We start from the raw sequence: 15,834 nt of genomic DNA, 5'->3' as shown, positions 1-15,834 counted from the left end.
CAGATACAGAAAACACAATAATAACAAGAAATATTACTAAACATTAAAAGCAAAAATTATCTACAACTTTTATGTTATCAACCATGGTTGTTTACGTAATACTCATGAACTATGGCCATAGTATGGGGCTAACCGATCATAATGTACAACCCTAGGTTTTGCATTAGGTGATTTTTGGATCCTCACTACGACGTCATTTAGTCGGTTAAGGACTTTGTAGGGTCCATCCCAATGCGACTGCAATTTGGGTGACAGACCTTTCCGTCGGATGGGATTCCATAACCAAACCTTGTCGCCTTCGTTGAATTTATGTCCAGTAGACCTTGTGTCATATCGGGTCTTCATCTTCTCCGCCGCGATGTTGATTCGCTCTCGTGCGAAGTTATGAACGTCTTCCAACCGGGCCTGGAGATCCTGGATGTACTCCTCAGGCGATGCAGGCGCATCCGGAGGACGACCGAAGACGAGATCACAAGGTAGCCGAAGCTCTCGTCCGAAGAGCATCTGAGATGGGGCAAATCCAGTAGTCTCGTGGACAGCACTGCGGTAGGCCAGCAGGAACAAAGGCAGCTTCTTGTCCCAATCCTGTTGATTTCTGGAGACCATAAGTGAGAGATTGTTCAGGATTGTGCGGTTAAATCTCTCCACCATGCCGTCCGATTGTGGGTGTAGTGGTGTTGTCCTAGTTTTCTCAATTCCGAGAATTTGACATAGGCCCTTAAACACAGCAGAGATGAAATTCCTCCCTTGATCGGAATGAATCTGCAAAGGTGTTCCATATCTCGAGATCCAGTGTTGGACTAGAGTCTCTGCTACGGTGGTAGCTTCTTGATCTGGAATGGGATATGCTTCCGGCCATTTGGTGAAGTAGTCGATGGAAACAAGAATGTATTTGTTCCCATCAGCAGTTCTTGGTAGAGGACCCAGGATGTCGATCCCAATTCGTTCGAAAGGAGCTCCAACGTTGTACAGATGTAGCTTCCCTCTGCTTCTCTTCTTCGGTCCTTTACGAGCAGCACAGGCGTCACAAGAATGGCACCACTTCTCCACGTCATCCTTCGCCTTGCTCCAGAAGAAGCGCTCCCGAACTTTATTGAGGGTTTTCAAGACACCAAAATGTCCTCCAGTCGCACTGCTATGTATTTCTTTCAGAACATCTGAAATCCTTGATCGGGGAAGTAGTAACTGCCACCTAGATGTTTTGCCGTCGTCAGATTCCCATTTCCGGTGTAGCACGCCGTTCCGTAAATGGAGTGAGTTCCATAAAGCCCAGTATCTTTTTGTTGCAGGACTGAAGATGGAAACGTCCTGCCAGCTAGGGCGTCGACTGTCACTTTCCATGAACTCTAAAATTGGTTTTATGTCGGGATCTTCAAGTTGATCTCTTCGAACTTGGTCATCACTCCATGGATCAGGTTCTGATGATGTTGGAGTCACTGTCACCTGATAGGCAGTAGGGCTAGTCGTTCCATACTGTTTCTCGATTCGGGAACAATAGTGGCAGTTCTCAGGACAGGGTCTCCTGGATAAAGCGTCAGCATTACCGTGAGATAACCCTTTTCGATGCTTGATCTCCATGTCATATTCCTGGAGCCGCTGTATCCATCTGGCTATCTGACCTTCCGGATTTTTGAAGTTCAAAAGCCAAGTTATCGAGGCATGATCTGTCCGAAGCAGAAATTTTCGGCCGTAGAGGTAATGATGGAAGTGTTCTACAGCTTTCACTATGGCCAGTAACTCCTTTCTGGTGACGCAGTAATTTCGCTCCGACTTTGATAAGCATTTGCTCCAATAAGCGATGACATGTTCATTTCCGTCAATTTCTTGGGATAAAACAGCTCCGATGCCCTCGTTGCTCGCATCAGTGTCCAGGATGAAGGATTTTTCAGGCTGAGGATAGGCGAGGATAGGCGTTGATGTTAAAGCCTCCTTCAGTCGTAGAAATGCATCTTCGCATTCTTTGGACCATTCAAACTTTTGCTTGCTCTCCGTCATCTTATGCAAAGGTCTTGCAATGTTGGAAAAACCCTTTACAAACTTCCTGTAGTACGTGCAGAGCCCCAGGAAACTTCGCAGCTGATGGATGTTTTCGGGACGACTCCAACTCCTGACCGCAGATACCTTTTCTGGATCGGTTTGTACACCTTCAGAAGAGATGATGTGACCAAGGTAGTTCACTTCCCGGCGGAACAAATTACATTTGGACGGGCTTAACTTCAGATTAGCTTCCTTAAGCCTTTGCAGCACCTTCCTAAGATTTGCCAGATGTTCTTCGAAACTGCGTCCCACGATGATGATATCGTCTAAGTAGACCAGACAGGATTCGTAGGAAAGTCCTCTTAACACTGTCTCCATAAGACGCTCGAACGTAGCTGGTGCATTGCAGAGGCCGAAGGGCATCACTTTAAACTGCCATAAGCCTTGTCCAGTTGTAAACGCTGTCTTCTCTCGGTCATCAGGGTGTATCTCAACCTGCCAGTAGCCGCTCTTCAAGTCCAGGGTCGAAAACCACTTGTGTCCGGAAAGAGTGTCCAAGGTGTCGTCTATCCGTGGAAGAGGGTAACTGTCTTTCTTGGTGATTTCATTCAGTCGTCGGTAATCGACACAAAATCTGGTGGAGCCATCTTTCTTTCGGACCAAGACGATGGGAGAGGCCCAAGGACTGGATGAGGGTTCGATTACATCATTCTCCTTCATCTCTTTCAGGAGGGTTTCAACCTCTTCCTTCTTAGCGAACGGTAGTCGTCTTGGATGCTGTTTAATAGGGGGGTGTTCTCCAGTGTAAATCCTATGCTGCGTTAAATTCGTACGGCCAACATCCTCCGATGTAGATGAAAACAGATGCTTGAAGTCGTCCACCAATTGTTCCGCAGCAGTTCTTTGATCCTTCGATAAGGGTGCACTCCCAATTAACTTCGATGTCAAGGACTCAGAAGACACAGTCTCGGGGGAATTGATTCTTCTAATGATGCAGTTTACTGGAGTACAAGTTGCTAACACTTCACCTTTCCGAATATTCCTTGGCCTTTCACTCACGTTGGCGACTCTTACAGGAATTACATCCTTGGAAAGGTCCACAAGCGTAGATGCTACCAGCACTCCTTTTAGGTTATTGCTTAGGTTAGGGTATTCAATGAGTCCAAATCGAAAACTATTGCTTTCTTCAAGGGAGCCAGGTATTAATGATTCTGACCTTGAGGGAATCGATAAATCTGTTTGAGCTATTATTTGATGAGCGGATTTTACATCACTTTCTGCAGGGAAAACGGCTATGTCTTCTCTCATCGAGTGCAGCTCATTAGTCTTGAAGTCGAGAGTGAAGTCATATTTCTTCAAAAAGTCCAATCCGAGAATGAAGGGGTCCGTGATGTTAGCGACGAATGCCGTATGATGGTAGGTGGCATTCCCAAACACTATTTCCAAGTCCACTTTACCGTCAATCTCGATCTTGTCACCTGTCACAGTCTGGAGACTTACGCGTGGCGATGTCCACAGCAGTTTCAATCCAAATTCACGAGCCACATCTGTCCTAATGATTGTCACATTGGCTCCAGTGTCAACAATCAGTCTGCAGGGGTTCCCATTTACATGTGCGTAAATGAAAAGTCCATCACTGCCACTACTAGAAGAGGAAATCTGCAGAGCTTTAGTGGTGGTGATTTCCTTCCCTCGCGTAGTTTGGCGAGCCGGACAACTCCTTCGCAGGTGTCCTTCACTACCGCATTTCCAGCACTTCTGCTCTTGTTTCTTTTGGGCTGTTATGCTGCTCAGATGTCTTGTCAAGTCACCGAGTTGTCTCTCAAGTTCAGCGAGGTGGGACGACCTGGAATCAGACTCATCAGCTTCCTGAGTCCGGATTAGATGGCGATCCACACGGGTTGCTTCTTGGGCGGCCTCGTATCTCATCGCATACACAACGGCAGAATTCAGGTCTTTGACATCCGCCATCCGTAGAGCTTTCTGGATTTCCGGATCTCGAACCCCGTCGATGTAGTAGTTGAGTGCCAGGTTGTCTCGAACATCCGCAGGACAGTCACAAAAAGCAAGATGAGACAATCTCTCGACGTCCGCCGCTAGCTCTTGCAGGGTTTCCCCGGTTTTCTGGAAACGGGACTTCAACTGGAGTCGGCTGAAATCTTTCTGGCACTTCTCACCGAAGCGAAGCTCCAACGCAGATGTGAGGGCGGCGAAATCCAGGCGCTGGCTGTCCGGAAGGGTCTGAAGAATGTCCGCTGCGTCACCTCTCAGGGATGCTGCAAGGTGGCAGGCCTTGGTAGCAGAGTCCCATTCGTTCGCTTCCGCCACTATCATGAATTGAGTTTTGTAAACCTGCCACGAAGTTTTCCCATCATATGTGGCAAGTTTAATGGACGGTCGAGCAACTGATGTGGGAGCGCCAAACTGTACAGAGCTGCTTTCCGCGGTCGCCAATCTCCTTTCCAGGTCTTTAAAGATGTTTTCTTTAAGTTGATGAAATTTTCTATCTTCTTCTTCTAATTTATTTTCTACAGCATTGAATCGGCTTTCAACGGTATCAAATTTTTCTTCAATAGCATCAACTCGATGCTCTATGTCATTAAATTTATTTTCCATCACAGTCTTTACCGAAATAAGGTCGTTTTTAATTTCCTCTTGGTTAGACGCTAAGTCCTTTTTCAGCACCGTTAAATCGCTTTTTAACTGGTCTTGATTTGCCAACATACTTGCAGTCAGATCACTTTTTAATTGTTCTTGATTAGCCGCCATATCATTTTTTAATTGTTCTTGATTAGCCGCCATATCATTTTTTTAATTGTTCTTGATTAGCCGCCATATCATTTTTTAATTGTTCTTGATTTGCAGTAAAACTTGCAGTCAAATCACTTTTTAATTGGTCTTGATTAGCCGCCAATTCATTTTTAACAGAGTTGATTGCATCAAGAAGTTGTTTTAATTGTTCATCCATTGCGCGAGTAATCACCATAAAAATAAAGTCCAAATTTAAAAAGTCTTTATGAAAAAATGTCCAAAGTCACACTTACTGCAAGAAAGTCCCGAAGTAGCCCCACGTTGGGCGCCAAATTGTACCGGATTCGGTGCGACTTCCACTTTCTTGAAATGAAGACACAGTTCTTGATAAAAACACAGGAAATTTATTTACACTATGTACAGGAAAGATCTTCAACAACTGCTAAATTATTCATCAGCAATTAAGCAATTATCACACAACACCGTAAACTCAACGTTTACACACGTATTTACTTCCAAATACGAAAACAACACAGCGAAATGCCTCGCTATAAACAGAGCAAATACACACGCTCAGTTCGAAATCCTCAATCGAAACTAAACTGTTTATCCATCGCCAACGGCTTAAATACACCGAAAAGAAATTTCTCAAATATTCCACACGCTTCTCGAAATGCGTTGACCGTTATCAAATTTTATCAATGAACAAAAAGGGAATAGGGGTCGTATATTTTAGCCATATGAAAAAGGGGTTGTATATTCATTACGGGAAACTATTTACAGGTTACGTTACTACAATAATTACTATTTACAGGATTTGTAACAATATATATACTGTCAATAAAATTAATAATATCGTATTACGAGACTTGGCAGCCGAACACGCACTTCATCATGCGTTCAGAGTAAAATAAGCGACTTCTTTTAATTTTAAAATTTTGGTTGCTTAGCAGATTATGCACAGCACAGTGATACAGTACTGTTCTGCGTTGTATGTTAATTAATATATATTTTGTATTGTAATGCTCCTTTGTTCTTTATTTACTTTTACTTAAATAAACACAACACTTCTGACCAATTTTAAGCACTTCTTAGCTGTTCATATGTACCGGATAGGTTAGAAGCACAACATGTTCTGTAATCCGAACAATTTGATACCCCATACCCTCCTCGGTCTCCATTTGTTGGGACTGAAGAGGTTCCACTGTTCTTTGGTAATACCAAGTTTTTTTGAAAATACCTTTACATACTAGGGGGTACCGCCCTCCGTTCACTATCACTCACCAATCCCCGGGATCTGTCTGGAAAGTCCATTCAGAGCACTTTTGCGATCCGAACTCACCGTTCTCGTTCACCACATATCAGCTGACTACGCTTGCCATGGAATTGGCAAGCAACCAGTTAAGACGATTCTATATGAATAAGGGAGGGAAAAAAAATATACTATGCTCGTGATTCTTTTTTTTTTTCCAGTGTGACTCTTGTTAATTAAGAGGCAACAGCAAACTTGTTTGCAACGACAAACTGGCATTTCTGAAAAGTAATAGATGTGTCCATTTCTGCCTGTAAGCCGGATGCTTGCCTTAACGTCTCATCAATGACCAGACTGTATTTACTACATTATTATAGCATGCTCATAACATCAATATATTCTGGTAATGTCCGTATTTAAGAGGCGAGTTTTTAGGGTTAAACCCACTCCGAAAAATTTCAAAACTATTACAAAAATTTCTATTATACGTTTTTGCTAAAAAATTTACTATCACTGTTTTGTTCATTTTCTTTTTCACTTTCGTTTAAAATTATATTATTATTATTATTGACGAGTTTTACAAATTCACTTCTTTATCTGCAGTGTTTATTTTTACCGTAGTCACTGTGAACATCTTTTCTTACAAAACCGTACTTTCATAAAGATTTTATGTACATGACGCTAACAAAAACATCAAAATTCTTTAAATTTGAAAGTGCCAAACGATCGAATGCACGTACATGAGTGCCGACACCTTTTCTTCCTCCTTTGATTTATTAAGAAGACATCATATATTCCACAGGGCAACGTTTTGTAAAGCTCGCAACATTTTTTCTTTATTTAAAAGACACGTCTTTTTTTTTTTTTTTCTTAGTGATGCCTTTAAAGTAGCATCTCCTCATTTAAAAAACCTATTGTAACCAAAACCAATAGAATATATGAATAAAATCGAGTTTTATTGATCATATAGATATTATGGGAATTGTGTTGTAAAGCCCTCCCCGAAACAAACGTCTGGTGCGGCCCTGATTCTGGGCACTAATGTTTTTTGACTTTGCTAATCTTACTAAAGTAAAACTATAAGGGTTGCCCAAATGAAAAGTAGACAGGTTGAATAAAAATAATACTTTTAATGTAAATCAAAAGAAATCACCGTGGACGTTGAAGCACAGGTCCCAGCTTTGCAGTATCAGGTCGATGCCTCCACTGTAGGAAGACCGGGGTTGATTCCTGAGGAAGTCTTGCACGGCCTCCTTCAATCCATCTTCCGAATGGAAAAGTTTCCCTTGTAATGCTCTATTAAGTAGCCTCAGATATGAAAGTCACAGGTTGACAAGTTCCAACTCAACGGGGGTGCTCCAAAACTTCCCAACGAAAAATGTGTTTAGTGTCGTCTGGGTTTCCTGGGATGATTCTCTGTATGATATTGTGAACCGTTCTTTTTACTCAGGTTGAGTTCGTCATTGATTTCATGGGTCTCTTAATCTTTCGTAGCTCGGATCGTTTCATTAACGAAGGCAACGGAATCATTGGTGATCGCGATGTTTGCTGGGCCCGTTCTCGGCAGATCTGATATCGTTTGCCCCTCTTATCCGTACTACCGCGCTTTCCGATCTGGACGCATCCATGGACAGCACGACTTTCCTTTTGTACAATTTACTCTACTTCAAATAGGTTCAACCGCTGAATAGCATTTGAAATGCATACCTCATACCACTCTTTATACACTTGCGCAGTGACGCTCTAATTGAACCAATGAACCATTCATTCTGATGTTTTTGCACTTGTCCACTTTTCATTTGGGCAACCCTTATATAAAAGACCAAAATGTGGCTACAGTTTTAAAATTTCAAGTAACAAAATCTTTCCTACCACTAGTTGCTTACTTTAACTTCAATGATTTTGGTGAATTAATGCAGAGAAAAAAATTATAAAACAGTGATACTTCTGCTTTGTTTTAATCAACTGAAATCTATGAAGCCTTTGCTCGAAGTTTTTACCGTCAATTTGGAAATTCATTCCTAATTTTTTACTTTATAAAATTTTAACGATTTCATTGGCTGCTTTGGCACTATCATAAGATTCAGCGAGAAATTAAATTTATTTTTTGAAACAGCATTTGTATATATATTCAGTAAAATGTAATTGAAGTCTGCAATTTTTTTTTCTCTGCCAAAACAGTGTCTAAGCAGGGAAAACAACCAGTGAGTTAAACATAAAGCCAGAGGCAGGGGGCAGGGAGTCAAACTGCCTTGCTCTGAGAGAATGCAGTTCTCTGGCAGTTTAATAGTAATGTCTAATATTCTTTAAACGGGACAAAAATTGTCGAATTTGGTTTTTACATAATAAACTGAAATTTTCAGTCACCTCAAAAATGTCTTGATTCAGCAATGGGAGAAACGTTCTGAATTTTTGTTGCAATTATACTTTTGGAATGCAAGAATATTTTAAGTTGTGAAAGATGAAAAAAAAGTTACAGTAACACACATTGTTATTTATACTTATGTGCGTCTTTGTCAAGTCTTGGAGAATTTTAAGTTTATTCATTAGTTTATTACTATGCCAATTATTTTTTATTATTATGCCGATTTATTTTAATTGTTATTTTGGAGCTGTAATGTGTTGAAAAGGATTTTTTATACCAGTTCTTTCCGTCCAAATCTTCTAATGCCTTCTTCATAGCAATTTCTGCGACTTCAGTACTTTGATAAGGCTGCAGAATTTTTATTTCCTCTTCGAATTTTTCAGCCCAAGAGCATGTGCCTGCTTTAGAAGCGTACTCTAGGTCTCTTCTATGAAAAAGAAAATGGAATAAAAGAAATAAAAAGCACTAACTTTAGTGAGAAACACACTCAAATCTGTTTTTTTGCGGTCTTTTCTAAAGCGATTTTTTTTTCTTTTGTGTGATTTTTTTCCGGCTGTACATGAAAATTTCAATCACATTGGGACTCTAGTGACGAAATTATTTATAAAACGAGTATGTATCTTCAAGTGACGACAGGGACATCCAGATGGAAGGTGTCTGTGACCTCCCAAAAATGTCTCTATTCTGGAAATTTTGTCTGACAATTCGGCAAAATTATCGCCACATGGTTCATTTTGATTTCGTTTAAAGATGCAATTCCTAGTTATTCCGTAAGTTTGTGAGTTATTTTCTACGCGAGACTTGTTTTATGTGGTCTCTATTCACCGCATAAAAACGAGTTTGAGTGTACTACTGTTTCATTTTTTTCCATGAATATGTAAATTTTGTTTTCTTTCCTTTTCTTTTTAATTAATGGTAGTGTATTTTTCGGACGCTTAAAAATGTATTTTGCTTAAAATATAGTTCTTTGCAATACATTGGACTCTCCCTAATCTGAACACTCATGGGTCCGAAAAAAAGTTTGATGACTATGGGGGTGTTCATTATAGGGAAAGACTTGATAATGTATGTATAGTTATTCTACTGTGTTTAAAGGTCTATGTACAGTACTTTGCCTAGTGAGCTATACCAGTTACTAAAATAGAGGTGATGGATTTTAGATTGGTGGCTAGTGCTATCTAATGAATTATCTCTATCGTGTCTAATTCATCTCAGTAGGACCTAAACTCTTTCATTCATCTTTTACTTTAAAAAGTTTAACACAGCATTCAACAAAAAAATATTACAATTTAGCTTTCGATATAACACCTGGAAAAAAATGTAATTAATTTTTGCGTTGTGCATTCCCAGTAAATTATGCGCTGTAATGAAATTTTTTAATCAAAAATGTTTTTCAGTGATTCTCAGCTGAATATCGCTTGAAGGTAATCGAACTTTAAAGTTCTTTAATACTACTTGATACAAAGCTCATGTTCTTGAAATATAGCTCAGTGACAGAAAAATTAAGCTCATATTGCTCAGATGAATGATTTTCTGATGCAGTAATATGTAGGAAAAGAATTTCTCTTCTTCCCCTTAGTGCCCTTTGATCACTGATAAAATTCTGAATGTATTTTATTCTTTCCAATTTGATTCATAGAAATTCTCGAGTACTGATTGTGAACATGTTCAGTATATAGAGAGGTAGTAATTGAACGGGGATTAAAAATAGCGTTCATAATACTGGAGTGTTCATATTATAGTACAGAGACGAAGGCCTATGTTTAGTCTATGGAGTTTCGCCGGGATTGTCAAAATGTGTTCAGATTATCGGGGTGCTCACATTAGAGAGTGTTCAGATAGAGAGAATCCACTGTATTCTTCTTGTTACATTTTCTGCTTTAAAACTATGGGGTCTTGCCAATTCACTTATTTATTTTTTTTTTTCAATCACAGGGTCCGGCATATCAACCTCCCGTATTTGTAGAGGGCGCTGTGTGAACTGTGGTAAGGATAAGGCTGCGGACGTAGTATCGTTCGATAGCAGTATACGTCCCTTTTTCTGGGATTACAATGGCGATGCGCCGTGATCATCATAGTGTGTTGTCGAGGCGTATATTCGTAACTGTCGTTCGGTGGTCACTGGTCAGCGGGCATTTTTCATTCGGCTCCTACTTGGCCGATATGATCCTGTTCCTGATAGAAAACTATTTACGTTTGGGTGTCAAGTTATAGAGACACTAGCTGTCCCGGCCACACGTTGCTGTAGCTAAGGTTCTTGTTATATTTTATTGTAGTAAATTATTTAAGGGGCAAGTTTTACTCATTCCTCCAATTTGAATAGTGATTTGGTGAGCATATTCAATTTGTGGATTGTAACTGAAAGCTGATCTTCGACTGTGAGCTAAAATGTGGTTACGCACTCCAGTCGCTGATATTCATTGCCTTTCCCTGTGTGACATATTTCGCTGTAGACGCTCAGGCCTGTTTGCGAAGCGCGTGCCTGCGAGGTTCTAGCATTTTGTCCGGCAAGTCTCAAGGACCGTTCAGCGCTAGACTCCCTCGCGCGAGCTCTTGAGGTTCTGGCATTTTTATCAGCAAGACGTTGCGAACGTTCAATGCTCGATTCTAAAACTCTCGATTGTGAAGCATACTGCCGTTGACTTGCAAGACAAAAAATACAAAAATAGCTCTATCTGCAAAATTGTTTTTTTCATCACAGTTAAAATAAAATTTCCTACATTTTAGTACAAAAAATTTTTATCTGGCGCAATTGGTTCGGGGTCTGTTGGGTAAAAAGCACTAAAAATCACATAAAACATTATATAACTTTTTTAAACTAAGTGTTTTTGAAATAAAATATACCCTATTATAATTCCTGATAATGCAGCTTTCTAATGGTGGAAAAATGGTTCAAATCGGTCTAGTAGTTTTAGAGCCTATACGATACAAACACACAAACAAATCTTTCCTCTTTGTAATAGTAGTATAGATTATTGCTACAATGAAAACTCATCCACTCAGGAGTCTCCAAAGCGTTTGGCACTTAAACATGCAGCTGTCTTGCAATTGTCTGATAAGAGCGTGAGAAAATCCTGCTAAGTGCATCTTCACAATTTGAATAGTTTTTCTAGTCAAGCAAAATCATGTCGGTCAATTTGGAACTAAATGCGAAATGTTTACTGAATAGTACTCACAAGCCTCCATTATGAATGTACTCCCCTCCACGACACACGAATGTAGGGGAATGTGGGGCAAAGTGAAATAGTTAAGATGACTGAGCTTTTTTAAAGTGAACAAATTGGAAATTTGTTTTGAAAATTACAGTACATAAAGAAAGAACATTGTATTTTATAATACAGCATTATTTTATTTTTTGCAATAAAACAAAAAAAATTGAATTTTTTTTTTTTTGGCAAAGTGAAAAGTGAAATATTTTTCGTATGCGAAATATTTTTTATTCCATTGTGAAAAATATTGTTGAACAAATTAGTGAACAAATAAAATGATACTTGAATAAATGAAAAGATAATGAAACAATAAACGAATAAATAAATTAACTAATTAATAAATGAGGGGGAAAATGAGTGGATAAAATAGAGAATGAATGAAGTAATAAGTGAATTATTAAATGAAGAAATGCAAATAAATTAGATAATAAATGGAAAAGTAAGTAATTTAGTAAATGATTGAATGAGTAAACGAAATGAACTAATTTTGCTTTGCCCCATCCACTTTGCCCCGTATGCACTAATTATGAAAAATATAAAAATACAAACAAGCTAAATATTAACTTAATAAATGTTACACCGAACACCAGAAGATCCCAATTAATATTTAAAATGTTTGAAAAAATCATTTCATATTATAAAAAATAATTTTGACATACAATAAAATATCAACAATTTGAGTATCAATTTTTGAAAATCGCTTGTATTGTCATATTTTTTGTTTTTCAGAGGTAATTTTTCTTGACTGGAATAGACTACATGTGTTACTACGTGGTTAAAAGTAAGTGGCGCTAAAAGCGGAGTAAATATTTCGCCATTTCGCTTTGCCCCACATTCCTCTACTCCCCTCCACAGAGCACGACGATGCTCACCACGTCAAGCCTTTGAGACTATTGTTAATTAACGTGGTGCAATTTCTTTGGAGTTGGGGGTTTTGCTTATGTATAAATGTTGGTTTTCCTCCATGAAAGAAAATTCCATATAATTATCTGGTAATTCATGAGCATGATACCACTCTCTTATATAAGAAAATATTTCAAATTATTTTGAATGTGGGACATTCACAATATAATGTCAATGTTAACATTAAATAATTATTGATAGCTGTTTTACATCCTGAAAGCAAAATTATCAGAAACGAAAAAACTCCCTAATGGAAAAGCAAGTACGCAAGTGAAAACACCAACTGATGAACTAAGAGACCAATGAAACATGTTTTCTGAAAAACTAAAACAATATATGTAAGGAGGTGAGAAGCCAAGATATGTATGTGGATAAATTCAAGTTTTGCGTAAAACGCGTTTAAAGATGAAGTCCTAGGTAGGCTTTCATTGAAAATGTTTTCTAAATCATGCTGTTTTGAGGCACCTACCAGAGCTACTAGTACCATCTCTTGCCCCAATACAGGTTATTTGTACAGGTTAGCTCCAATTTTTTTATTTTGCTACTTCCCTTTGCTTCTCACTGCCACCTATGCATTTCCATGCTGACACAATTTTTTCAGTGCTATTTTATAGGTTGTAATCAGTAAAACTTACTTCCATTGGCAACCATTCCATTTAGATGAATCTTTTTTCACGTCATCTTCTCTCTTGATTGCTTTCAAATCTTCCGTTTTCTCTTTATCTCCTTTTTTACTGATGGATTTAACTTTTGAAATGTTCGACTTTATATGCTTTTGTAATTTTTTCGCAATTGTATTCGAACTCTGCGCAAAAAAAGTCTCGAGCATTATTAAAAGCATGCATGAGTTCATACAGAAGTAGTAATAAATATTTGCTTCATAAAATACAATGAAAACACTTCGGTGAACCATACAACTTGGCTTTATGTTAAGAAGAATAAGCATAGTAAATAATGGTTAAAATAAAATAAGTAAAATCTAATGGCTTTTTTTTTTTGGATGGCGTAATTTATTTCAACCTATCACAGTTAATTTACTTTGCAACATAGAACATCAAATTTTAATTGTGTACTAATAATTTCAATTTGTAATTTAATTAATCTAGAGTGTTTTGCTAGAAGTTTTACTTCTAGTTTTTATTTTTGAGAACAATATTTTGTCGCTATTCTATTATTAAGTTTGCAAGAAATTTTCGATGCGTTTGTTATACAATTCAAATGAAAACATTCGTGCCATGGCATTGTGAAATTTGAAAGCTATGGCGTTATTTTTCCAAGTGAGTAAATTCTATTTATAGAATGTATAAAAATTTTGCAATGAAGTAGTTACTTCGAAATCATGGTTCGAGATTATAAATTGTTTTATAAGAGTGCCGTGGAAAAAAAAAACTAGTTTTCTGAAAAAAAAAGACATGCTCTATTAATTTGATTCCATTAGTATAATCAAACATGTTATTTTCCATACGTTTCATACACTTTATTTTTAAATCTTTCAAATGCTAAATGTATTTTCAAAAGAAACGGTTTTGTCCCAAAACGGTCGCAAAATAGTCTTAGGCAGAGAAGTTTATTGTTACTTCTCTGAAACATTGCATCCATGGATTTGAGCAACTATTTATTAACATATTATATGTTTTATGCATGGCACATCAAGAACTTGCTGTGGACGATGAAGATGGCGATAACTTTAGAGTAACCTTAATGGAATTTTGCGACGAGCTTACATTGCTCATAACTACATTTATAAAAAAGAAGAAAAATGTATTTACTTTTTTCACTGTTGCTGTTTTAACTTCTACCTCAGTTGCTGAGTTAATATCATTTTCGCTTTCAATCTGGAAAGAACTCCTTCTTACAGGTACTGGAGTTCTTGGCAACTCTCTGCCTTTGGGCACAAAAGCTGTCTCTTGTTGATCATTGTAAATGGACTCAGACATCTCGCTGGCAAGGGTAACTCTTCCTTCTGCGTCGTCATCTGTTTCATTCATTTCAGGCGTTACAAACTCCTTCTCCGTTTCTTTTATTTGAGTGGACTCATTGTCGTCTGACTCAATCCTCTCCCCGGCTGCTGAAAGTTCTGGAATCGAATGATTTTCGAAATCACCAAAGATATCATTCTCTTCTAAGTTATTTGCGCTTTCCTCCATGGAGTTTGATCTATGAGTTGCAGAGTTATGTTTCACTGCAGATTTAATCGTGAACCTCGAATGTTGTGGCTTAGATTTGTTTTTTGTTGGCAGTGACTCGATGGTAGTTTTTGTAATTCCACCGATATTTCCCGCAGTGTTTCCAGTTATTGCTTCATCTCCCCGTACATCCGAAAGTGTTTCGAGCCTAATATCTTCTTCATCACCTCTGTCTTGGGTGCATTCCGCGATTTGGGATTCCTCTGCAATCGTGCGAATACTGCTAGGATCGGATGAAATCTGTGACAGTGGCAGGAACTTACATGAATTATTCACCTAAATGCGAAAAGAAAACAAGTACGAAGATAATCATCAGTTCTAAATATTACTTTGTAAAAAAAATCGCAAATTTTTTCAAATGCATATTTTAGTGATAGTAAAGTTTTATTCGCATACTTTATTTTCTACATCATCTACGATAATGTATGCATACATTATCGTAATATAATCTTCCTACAAAACTAAAAAGAGAATTTCTTGAATGTCGTTTGGCAGCACTTTTCGGACTGTTTACTTACAGCCCTTACTGTGAGCGCTGCGGTTAGTAATTGCGCAAGCGCAATAACTAACCGCAGCGTTAGCTACTGCGCAAGTTATTCCTTCGCCATTTATGAAAGGCAATAATACTGATGCGCTTTTCGTCTGTGAAACAGAGTCGAGAAAAGATAATGACCTAATTTTGAACTGTAGTATCCTCTAGTGAAGACATACAGAAGTCGCTGAACAAAAAGAAGAAAAAAACGCATAAAGAACAAAAATTTCAGCAAGGGTATCATTATCACTCTATGCTTCCACCTCCGTTAATGTACTGAAGACTCCTTGTGGAGAAAAAAATTCTTTTTTCTCAGATCCTAGTCTAGTGATTGGTACAATGGTAACTAGGTTGGTCTCTTCCCTATGCTGATTTGTTGGAAAGTAATGTTTAATTCAAGACTGTCAATGTTTTTACTTCGTGGTTCCATTTTAGGCAAACATAAAATATATAGTTTGAAGAAGTCATCCTTTTATATATAACAGCCGATGATTGAGTCACCTGTGTGTTTCAACAATGAAACTCGCGCCACGGCATGATAATTTGATAATATGTGTTGGTAATGTTTAACATGCAGGGAAAGGCTTTATTGTGACAAGACTGAACTCGATCCGGTAACTTAAATGTTTTACTGGTAAGACTGTGTCATTTCAGGGGAA

At 38.2% G+C, this 15,834-nt stretch overlaps 1 protein-coding gene across 1 annotated transcript in view; it reads right to left on the bottom strand.

Moving 5' to 3' along the window:
• LOC129216723 (uncharacterized) overlaps positions 1 to 15,834 on the bottom strand; it is a 38,107-nt gene that overhangs the window by 7,773 nt on the left and 14,500 nt on the right. Inside the window, exons 4-5 of the mRNA XM_054850940.1 lie at positions 14,393 to 14,534; positions 8,623 to 8,772 (exon numbers count right to left, since the gene is read on the bottom strand). Of these exons, the coding sequence (XP_054706915.1) occupies positions 8,623 to 8,772; positions 14,393 to 14,534 (292 nt within the window). The remainder of the gene's footprint in view (positions 1 to 8,622; positions 8,773 to 14,392; positions 14,535 to 15,834) is intronic.

Source organism: Uloborus diversus, chromosome 2, assembly GCF_026930045.1.
Source record: "Uloborus diversus isolate 005 chromosome 2, Udiv.v.3.1, whole genome shotgun sequence".
Taxonomy (NCBI): Eukaryota; Metazoa; Arthropoda; class Arachnida; order Araneae; family Uloboridae; genus Uloborus; species Uloborus diversus.
Note: the sequence above shows the minus strand (reverse complement) of the source record. Positions and strands in the feature narration are given on the sequence as shown.